The 10,422-nt window shown below is 59.3% G+C and overlaps 1 protein-coding gene across 17 annotated transcripts in view; it reads left to right on the top strand.

The window, feature by feature from the left end:
* Positions 1 to 367: 367 nt before the first annotated feature.
* The window catches only part of ZFP3 (ZFP3 zinc finger protein), a 98,797-nt gene continuing 88,742 nt past the window's right edge, over positions 368 to 10,422 (top strand). For 16 of the 17 annotated variants that reach the window (XR_005834712.1, XR_005834714.1, XR_005834713.1 and 13 more), the window contains exon 1: positions 368 to 472. Coding sequence is in view for 1 of the 17 variants with exons in the window: in XM_040629859.1 (XP_040485793.1) it covers positions 8,302 to 9,807 (1,506 nt within the window). In the remaining 16 variants the exon portion in view is untranslated. Of the gene's footprint in view, positions 473 to 8,293; positions 10,417 to 10,422 lie in introns of those variants that run through there. The other variant, XM_040629859.1, reaches the window with a different exon arrangement.

The raw sequence follows: 10,422 nt of genomic DNA, 5'->3' as shown, positions 1-10,422 counted from the left end.
CGGGAAGGGCGCTGGTGGCCTGAGGGGCGCGGACAGGGGGTGCCGAGGGCTAAGCTGCCGCCGCCTGCTCGGGCGCAGGTGGACGCAGGGGCAGCGACAGCGGCGGGCAGAGCGGCCGACCCCGCGGCGGAAGTGCATCCCCGGGCCGTTCTAGGCCGGCCGGAGGACCCGGCTCGTCGGTGATCCCGCGGGGGGATGCGGGCGCCGCCCGGCGCCGGGGGCCTGTCCGGGAAGCGGACCCCGCGTGGGGCGGTGAGGCGGCAGGGCGGCGCGGGGGTGGCGGGGGTGGCGGGCCCGGCCGGGGCAGCCGCGGATGCGGAGGGAGGGCCGCCCACCTGTTCCTCCGCCGAGGGCGGCGCGCGCTGATTGGCTGAGCGCGCCGGAAGTGGAAGCGGCGGCCGCCGCCGCCCGGGAGACCGAGAGCTCGGCGGCGGGGAGCGCGGCGAGAGCCGAGCGGGAGCGAGCGGCCGCGGTGAGACCTCCCCCCGGCGCGGCGCGGCGCGGCGGGGCGGGGGCCGGGCTCCGAGGTTGCTGCGGCCCGCCGGCCGAGCGGACGCGCCGAGCCGGTGGTGTGACCTTGGACTTGCTGCGCCCCCCCAACCCTGCCTCCATTTCCCACCTGCTCCGGGAGGGCCGTCCCCGCGCGGGGCGCTCCTGGTCTCCCGGACACCCCAGCCTCGAGCGGGCGGCGGGGGCGCGATGGCGGGCAGTGTCAGCCCGCCGGAGCCCCGCGGTCGGCGGCGCCCCGGCGCGGCACCCCGGACCCTGGCTGCCGGGGGGGACTTACGGACGGGAGCCCGCCCTGAGCGCGGAGGTAATGGAGCCGTCCCGGCGGGGGGACCGCGGGGGGGACCGGCCAGAGCAGGGAGACAGCGCTTGCAATGACCCGTCCTCCGGGTTCGCCAACAGCGACGGGCAGCCGCGGCGGGCCGGGCACCGGTCTAGGCTCCTCGGGTCCGAAAACGAATGAAATACCCGCTTAGTCCTCAAGGACACGGCAGACTCGTTGTGTAGATAAAGCGTTTAGACAGGCTCACTTAACCCGTGTTTGTCAGGTGCCCGGAATGTGCCAGGCAAGGGGGGGAGTACCGGAGTGCACGGAGCGCCGTCCTTGCGCGGGGGCCAGAGAAAGCGGGCGCGCGAATAGACGGAGGCTACACTGGCCTGACTGCCGGGAGACGAAGGGGGCTGTGTGTGCCCGAGCCCCGTGGATGTTTGTGAAGCGCAGAGAGTGGGCGGTAGCATTCCAGGAAGTGGGAATAACCAGTTCCCGAAGGCCAGGACGCTGGAAAGAGCAGCCAGCGTATGGACTGCAGGACCCTCCCTGGGCATGGCTGCAACTTGCAGCCGTCAGTGGAGAGCGTGGGCCGGGAAATGGGCAGGGACCTGGCCAGGAAGGCATCGTGAGCTGCCTTGAGAAGTTTGTATTCTGTAGGCGTTGGGGGGACCCTGAACAGGAAGCCACATGATGATAAATTCGAGGACAGAAGCAGACGCGAGTGACCTGCCATTCAGAGCGCCAGGAGAGAGCCTCCTCCTTGTGTGTAGTGAACACCCTGGGGAGGAGGAGATCCTTGTACGGGTCACTGAGTATTTGGTAGGATCTGGCCTTTCAGACCTTATGTGAAAGGATATCTGTTCAGATGCGTTTTTGTCTGTAAATAATACAACTCAAGCTGGCTTAAAACTGTGCAAGTGTGTAAGCTATCATAATTGGAAGCCAGGCAAGAAAAGTGCTTTCCCGACTGACCGAATCTAGTGGCTCCAAGGTCCCTCGATATTTATTAGCTCTCTCTGACGTCATCCACAAGCTGGTGGATGAAATGGCAACCAGGTGTAGAAGTCTTTACCTGTGCTTCTGTCAGGATGGGAGAACTATTCCCGGAGGCTCCCAGCAAACTTGCTCCGAGTATCATTGGCCCAGGTGAAGGCGTGTCCGTTCCCGGACCAGTCCCTGCTGTTCTGAACACACACTTGCAATGGAGGTGGTCTTGCTTTGTCTGGGGCTCACTCCTGGAGCTCTTAGGGGAGGTCAGATCTCCTGCAGAGCCTGCAAGGCCACTGCCCACTTCTTTGCTGAAATGCTCCGCAAAATAATTTGAGAAGCTTTGTATCCCCATACCTATGTGTAAGTCGACTTCCAAAATGTTTCATCATAAATTTAAATAGTTGCAAAGGATATTTTGAGTGTATTACGAATTTTGGCATTTCAGAATAAAACCTTGGGCCACGTTCTGGGATCCCTGCCCCGTGGTTCCTTGTGCTCACCACATTTCCCGCCCTTTCTGTAACCTCCATCTGGTCGCCCCATGCCGCCCATCCTTCCCCCACTCCATTTGCCTCCCTGTCCTGCTCTCCCATCTCCGGTGTGTCCCAGCTGACATCCTCAAGTCCCGCACTCCCTCCTTTTCCACCGCCATGTCCCCAGATTCCCAGCTGCGTTGGGGTGGGGAGAGTGGGGAAATGATGCCAGCCGGCTCCTCCTCACACTGACGCTCTCCGGCATGCTTGTCTCCTGGGGAGATTGTGAGGGTTTCCCAGGGTAACGTCTGTGATCGCTTAGTGTCCGGCACGTAGAAAGCGCACCCCGTTCCTCTCCGCTTCAGAATGCCAGCGCGCTCTCACTGACTCTCTGCCTCCTTGTCCACATGCTGTGTGGAGGACAGAATGCTCCTTCTGTCCTTTTCTGTGAACTTGGGTGCTCACCTTGCACTCTGCCCGGAGGGCTGTGCCGTGGTTCGCGGGGGGTATGCACAGACACGGTCTGTGACATCTGTGAGCACAGGGACTGCTGACTGGAAGCCAGTTCGCACCCTTGCCCTCCATTCTCTGTGTCTGCCCTGCGGTGGACCCCGTGGACCCCTGGCCGGCAGCTGTCCCTCCCTGCCCCTTCACCTTGCTCTCGCCCTCCGTTACTGAGGGATTCCTGCCTCTCACTGTGCCCTGCCTGTTTTTCCCACTGCGTGTCCCTCTGGTGCAACCCCAGAGCTTCTGTGGAGTATGTAAGTGGTTGTCGGCCTTTTGTAGCTCCAGTCAGAAATCTTTGCTTTCAACATTTTTAAAGGACCTAATCAGACTGTCAGTGGACGGATTGATCCTTGTTCATGACAAATCACACCATAGTTTTTGGCAGATAAGTGTGAAGGATTGAGTGACGTTGCTGTCCCAGGAGATTGCTGTGAACTCGGATTCAGGCAGCTGGGGGCAAACTGCTCCGGTCCTAGCAGGAAAGGTCTGATGAGAGTAGGGAGGTGTGAGTTTTCAGTCCCGAAGAACCTCGGGTCAGCGGTGCTGTTATCTGCTCTGTCTGCTCTGAGAAGCGTGGGGGCGGGGAGGGCAGCCCAGAGGGAGGGTCGGAAAGGAGAAGAGAAGTGAGAGTGGGAGCCGGGGCTGTGTGTGTCATCCTGCTGCTTCACCCGTGCGGCCGTCGCGGTGGAGCTGAGCGCCCCGGACAAACCTGCTGGGGCATCGGGATCCCCCAGGGCACTTGTTAGACACGCCGCTCCCTGGCCCTGGCGATTCTCAGAGGCCTGAGCTGGGACCTGGGAATTCGTTTCTACACATTTTCCAGTTGATTCTCGCACGTCCAGCCTTGTTCCAGGCTAAGAATTGTTATTTAAGAATCATTTCATTAGCAACAAACAATCTTCCTGCTCTGATCGCAAGCTTATGCCACAATTCTCAGGTTTTATGTGGCTTCCTGTGTAGGTTTTCGTCTGGGCAGTGTGGTCCTTTCAGAGTTTTAGATCTCGTTGTCCATGACTAGGCGGGTATCTGGTTTATGCGTCAGTATTTTGTGGATGAGGCTTTCTGAGGGTGCTCCCCTGGGGTGCATTGAAAAAATCAAATCTGGGGGCGCCTGGGTGGCACAGCGGTTGAGCGTCTGCCTTCGGCTCAGGGCGTGATCCTGGCATTATGGGATCGAGCCCCACATCGGGCTCCTCCGCTATGAGCCTGCTTCTTCCTCTCCCACTCCCCCTGCTTGTGTTCCCTCTCTCGCTGGCTGTCTTTATCTCTGTCGAATAAATAAATAAAATCTTAAAAAAAAAAAAAAGAAAAAATCAAATCTGGGTTTGCAGAAGTGAAGACCCTGTTCCGAGCTGTGGTGACCCAGCAGAGGTCTGCGTCCCCCCCCAGACGGAGGACCAGGAGCCGTCCCCCTCCTGCTAGTTGGCACCTCCATCTTCTCTCTGTCCAGAAACAGCCGGTTTCAGGTTTAGGAAAGTGAAGACGTGAGAAACAAAGGTAGGATATTCTGGGTGGAAATTCAGATCCAGGCTGTGAGGAGTGGACTGTTTCCCCGTGAGTGTCAGGTCTGGCGTGTGTCTGTGCCTCTGGGAAAGTCAGCCTGGTGGGTATCGGCTCTGATATACACGTGAGGGGCTGCCAGAAAGAGAGACGCAATATTATTCCACAAGTGACATCAATACCGTGTCACTGGCCGAAGGCAGAGTGGAAGAAAGGTCAGAGGAGGTCGTGTTTCATTGGGGGAGACTTTGTGGATTTGAATTTTGAGCCAGGTCTTGAAGTTGGGGGCAGATACAGCACTCGTCCTGTTGTACCATGGACAAGCGATTGTCCATGTGATTCTGTGACGTCTGACCTCCTGAGACCTTGGGTGGTGGGAAGCTGGAGAGGGAAGCGGGTGCGAAGGGGACCAGAGAGGGGTGGGGATAGACAAGGACCGAAAAGTAGCAGCTTGCGGGACTGGTTCGTGGCTGAACGCTAGGGAGACATGTATTTAAGGCTGTACTTCCCAGCTCAGACGGCACCACGGATGAGGAGCGTAGCCAAGTCCCCCGCAGTGGGTCCTGACTCATCTGTAATATGCAAAATTTCACCAAAAAGGAGAAATCTGGGGGCCTGCCCTTATGCTGTGGGGAAGTCAGAGCTCAGGCTGGTGGGGGGGGGGAGTTGAAGATTGAGGGTCATTTTAGGGGAGCACCAGACCTTCCAGGACTTGGGGATCCCGCAGGGAGATCAGACTCCTTCCAGGTGTGTGGGGGTGGGTGGTGCTGGAATCACCGCTCTCAGGCTCTCCTGCCTGTCAGGGTCTTCATTTCCTCACTAATCCGTCTCTCCTTCCCTCCGAACCTCTCCTCCGGCGGCACCTTGCTTTCTAACACCAAACACGGTCAGGGTGCTCCCGTCAGGGAAAATCCTTGGACCTTTCATCGAGACTGTTTGGAAGAAGCAGATTTGTTCATCTGTCTGCCAGCACCTGGCTCCACTTCCGTTCCACCGGGTCTGTTCTCACAGGTCCCCTGTGACCACCTGACTGTCCCCGTAGGCATTTTCAGGTGGCCCTGTGTCATTCTGTCTGCCGTGGCCCTGGTGATTCGGTCACTAACCGTCCTTTCTCTTGTTGGCAGGCTTCCCTTCCTCCTCCCACCGCTCTGTCATTAGGGTCCAGACAGGAAGCCGTTCACTCAAATTAGGGTAATTGAGGGAGGTTTCCTTGCAAAGAGGTTAAGTACAAATGATCCACGTGTGGGCGGGGTGTCGAGGAGCCCGGCCTGAGGAAGCCAGAGGCGGGAGAAGCTGCTGGGCCCAGGGCGTGAGATGACTGGGTCGGACAGACTCGGGAGAGGAGTAATGACCTCTAGTGGAAGGACACCGCCAGCCCAAGGCAGCCTCACAGGAAGGAACCAAGGGGACAAGTACCCCGACCTGACTCCTCCCTCCTTCTGGTCTCCCACTGGGGCTCCAGGGGCTGCAGCTGGAGGCCAGGTCTTGTGGATGTCTGCCACAGCGTGGAGAGTGGGCGGAGAAAGGCGGGAAGGTCTGGAGGGAAGGGTGGAAGGTAACAGGAGAGCTTACACGTTAGCTTTGGCTTTCTGGGCGTCTGTGCTCCGTCTCCGGCGGCTGTCACATGGTCCTCCTACCACCTGCGCTGAGTCCTGTCCAGGCTGTGTCTGTGGTCCTGGCCAGGGTAAGCTTCAGACTGTGACATTTTAGCTGATTCCTTGATAGTCTGTATGGACGCCTTGAAAACTTCTCTTGTGCAAACAGAGTTGATGGGTCCTCTTCCCTCCTGAACGAGCTGCTGCTCTCATATCCCCGGCCCCTGGCACTGCTGGTCATGTGATTACGTTCCGGGTGATCCGGCATCATCCGTGACTCCACTCTCCTTCTTACCCCATATCCAGCCCCGTCAGCTCCAGCCAAGTCTTACAGAACTTGACCCCTGAACTATTTCTGCAGCTGTCTCCTCTTCACTCCCTCTGCTGTCATTGCCCTGGTCAGAGCTCACGCCCCTGCTTGGGGCCTGCCTCTGCCTTCTCACGGACCCCTGTGCGTCCGGGCCTGCTGCTTTCTACCTAATCCATGGAGTGGCGGTTAGTGTGCGTCTGCCTGAAACCCTCACCTGACCATGGTCTGTGTCGCTCCTTGGTTTAGAAGCCATTCCACGACTCTGCGGTGTCTTAAGGATAGAGGCCCAGCACTGCCTGTTCCCCCTTGAGAGTCACCTAACACAGTGACCCCTTTTACTGTCAGAGGGTCGGTTTCCTCAGATTGTCTGGTGCACGCACGTCCCGCCCCAGGCTGCTTACTCCCTGGGCCTCCTAGCATTGGCCCCACTTCTGTGACAGGGATAGCTAGGTCCCCAGGGCCATGGTACCAGTTAGGAATAGGTTTGGCTTCCTAAAAACAAAACAGAAAACTACAGTGGCTTAAGGCAAAGGTGTGTTTGTGTCTTGATAAAAAAGTCCAGGGGTGCCTGGGTGGCTCCATCGGCGAAGCGTCTGCCTTCGGCTCAGGTCATGACGTCAGGGTCCTGGGATAGAGCCCCACATCAGGCTCCCTGCTCAGTGGGGAGTCTCCTTCTCCCTCTCCCCGCTGTTGTGTTGCTCTCTCTGTCAAATAAATAAATAAAATCTTAAACAAAAACAGGAATTCCAGAGGGAGGCCTTGCAGGGCTGGGACGGCAGCTCTGTCAGATTGTTAGGGACCCAGGTTCTGTCCACCTCTGGCCCCGTCGTGGGGTATGGAGGGTGCTGTGCTCATGGTCCAGGATGGCACCCGCCTGCCACCTGTCGCCCCAGCACAGCGTGGAAAAGAGTGAAGAAAGGCGTCCCCTCGCCCCTCAGGAGACTTCCCAGACGCCCCGCACACTTTCGCCTGCGTTCTTCTGTCTCCCCGGCCAGAGTTTGTCATGTGGCCAAACCCAGCCGCAGAGAAAGCTGAGGAATGTACTTCTCTGGCCAGGTTCCTTGCTACATGGAGTAAATGCATTATTCTGTGGCTAATGAGGTGTGGACGAGTGGATATCGGGTAACAACTAAGACTTCTGCCGCAGCCTTTTAGAAGTTTAAAGAAGTATAGGCATTAAGGTCTAAAGAAGTATTAAGAAAATTCTGTAACAGTCCCTAAAAATAGTTAACGTAGCTATACGTAAAAAGAATAACCAGTTAGAAAACAGAAGAAAACTCACTAAGGGGAAAGACGTGCAGAGACGTGATGGATATAAAAACATCAGGATGCGTTTGGACATTTTACAGAATGAAAAACTTATTTGGAGAAATAGGAGCATCGACAGGAAGTATTTGAAAAAGCCGGAGAGAACACTTTCTCTCACGTGGTAAGGGTTTCAGGAAAGCTACGGTGGGCCAAAGCTCTGGTCCTGGGGCAGGAACAGACAGGTCAGCAGAACCAAAGGGGGTCTAGAGTCTGACCCCCGCTCAGCTTCAGACGGTGGTGTGGGCGGCATTTCCATCAGCAGGGGAGGGGAGGGCAGGTGTCGATACGGTCCGCCGGCCACCTGGAGAAAATGAAGCTAGAACAACTCCGTCCAAATGGAAGGGAGGCCGAGAGGACTGACTTGTGGTTCTGGCTCAGCCGTGGGACCCTGTGGACGGTCAGCCCGACGGACATGGCGCCCCGACCTGTGTCCTGGGGAGCGCCGCGGGGCTGTACCAGGGAGGCTTCCTCGCTCTTGTGACCAGTGTGTCATCTTTGCCCCTTCTCCCCGCCTTTCCGTGCTGGGCCCTCTGTGCCCGCGTCCCTTGCCAGGCCAGGTCCCGCCCCAGCTCACTGGAGCTTTCGTGAGCATCTCTCTCCTTCATCCCTCCCTCTGATCATCCGAGTCGCGCTTCTCGGGCAGGGTCCGCTCTCTGTTTGGCGGGCCCACCGTCACCCCAGCTCCCTTTCTCGGGCAGCATCCGTCCTCTCGCCAGACCCCAAGGCCGCTTCGGAGTGTGGTCAGAACCGCACCAGGGCTTCACACTCCCTAGCTTAAGCGTCCGTCACGTGCGCTGTAGCCGCTTCACGCGCCTGCCCTCTCTCATTTCAGATTGTGAGATGGGGACTGAGCACGCGGAGGTAATCCCCAAGGAAGAAGTTTCCGAAGAAGCCGAGCCACGTGTGGCAACGCGGGAGGAACCTCCCAGGGTGGTGTGTCAGGGCCGGGAGTTCAGAGGCGCCCGGACAGAGGACGCGGCAGAGAGGCCTGCGAGAGTGTCCGTGGACGAGAAGCAGGTATCTCCTCGGGGGAGAGGCCTCGCACCGGGGCTGATCGTCCGTAAGAGGTCACCGTCAGCCGACAAGCCTGGGGAGAGCGGCGGGAGCGCGCGCGTCTGCAGGCCCGGCCCGCACCCGCTCACGCCTCCGGCCGGCCCCCCAGCAGCGGCCGTCCGCACCTGCGCTGCCCCCCGCCGTAGCCCCGCGGAGCACTCAGAATCCCACGGAGCCCAGAGAAGCCCCGTGGGAGAAAAGCCGCACACGTGCAAGGAGTGCGGCAAGGCCTTCAATCAGAACTCACACTTGATCCAGCATCTGCGCGTCCACAGCGGGGAGAAGCCCTTCGAGTGCAAGGAGTGCGGGAAGACATTTGGGACCAACTCCAGCCTGCGGAGACATCTGAGGATCCACGCCGGGGAGAAGCCCTTCGCCTGCCGCGAGTGCGGCAAGGCCTTCATCCAGAGCTCGCACCTCACCCACCACCACAGGATCCACACCGGGGAGCGGCCCTACAAGTGCGAGGAGTGCGGCAAGGCCTTCAGCCAGAACTCGGCGCTCATCCTGCACCAGCGCATCCACACCGGGGAGAAGCCGTACGAGTGCAACGAGTGCGGGAAGACCTTCCGGGTCAGCTCGCAGCTCATCCAGCACCAGCGCATCCACACGGAGGAGCGGTACCACGAGTGCAGCGAGTGCGGCAAGGCCTTCAAGCACAGCTCGGGCCTCATCCGGCACCAGAAGATCCACACCGGGGAGAAGCCCTATCTGTGCAGCGAATGCGGGAAGGGCTTCGGCCAGAGCTCGGAGCTGATCCGCCACCAGCGCATCCACACGGGCGACAAGCCCTACGAGTGCAACGAGTGCGGGAAGACCTTCGGCCAGAACTCGGAGATCGTCAGACACATTCGCATTCACACCGGCGAGAAGCCCTACGTGTGCAAGGAGTGCGGCAAGGCCTTCCGGGGGAACTCGGAGCTTCTGAGGCACGAGAGGATCCACACGGGTGAGAAGCCCTACGAGTGCTTCGAGTGCGGCAAGGCCTTCCGGCGGACTTCCCACCTCACGGTGCACCAGAGGATTCACACCGGAGAGAAGCCTCACCAGTGCAACGAGTGTGCAAGAACCTTCTGGGACAGCGCGGAGCTGCTTCTCCACCGGAAGACCCACACCGGCGAGAAGCCGTACGCATGCACTGAGTGCGAGAAAACCTTCGGCCAGCACTCCCAGCTGATCCTGCACCGGCGGGTCCACACCGGCGAGAAGCCCTATGCGTGCCAGCAGTGCCGGAAGACCTTCAGCAGGAGCTCCCACCTGCTCCGGCACCAGAGCGTCCACTGTGCGGAGTGACGGCCCGGGACGAGGGGCTCCCGTCAGACCTGCGGCGCCCAGGCCCGCAGACCCCTCGAGCGGACAGGCCTCCGCCTCCCGCCGACTTTCAGCGTGCGGTTGAAAAGGATGAGACGCTTTTATGAACCGTTCGTGGAGAAGTTTCGGGATACTGAGTTAAATCATAAAAGCTGTTTCGGGCCTTAATGTTTCCTCTGTCCCCTTTCGCACTCCCTGCCCGCTCTCCCCGAGTGGATCCCATCACTTTCGGGGTCTGCACCAGCCATACAGCCGACATTGTGACTTTTCAGGCACCGTGGCGGCTCCGGTCCCGTCACCTCCGAAGGGTGACAGCGCTGACTCATGGAAGGCTTTCCTCTGCTGCGTTAGAAAGTCGAGGCGGAGAGCACACACCTCGTCCTCCCGCCCACAGCGTCGCACTGGGATCCTTGAACAGGCTTCTCTTCGCTTCGACATCTCGCAGACATGCTACTGGCTTTCCTTAGACCGTCGCTGAAGCCGGGAAGCTTGGGGACTCCCCTCCCTTTCCCCTCCCGCAAGGCCTCCTCATTCCTCTGCAAAGGGTGCGGGACAGAGGAGACGACAGGCCACTTTCAAGATGGCGAGCGAGGCCCT

Source organism: Ursus maritimus, unplaced genomic scaffold (genome assembly GCF_017311325.1).
Source record: "Ursus maritimus isolate PB19 unplaced genomic scaffold, ASM1731132v1 scaffold_14, whole genome shotgun sequence".
Taxonomy (NCBI): domain Eukaryota; kingdom Metazoa; phylum Chordata; class Mammalia; order Carnivora; family Ursidae; genus Ursus; species Ursus maritimus.
The sequence above is the reverse complement of the archived record's forward strand: the minus strand, read 5'-3'. Positions and strand labels throughout refer to the sequence as shown.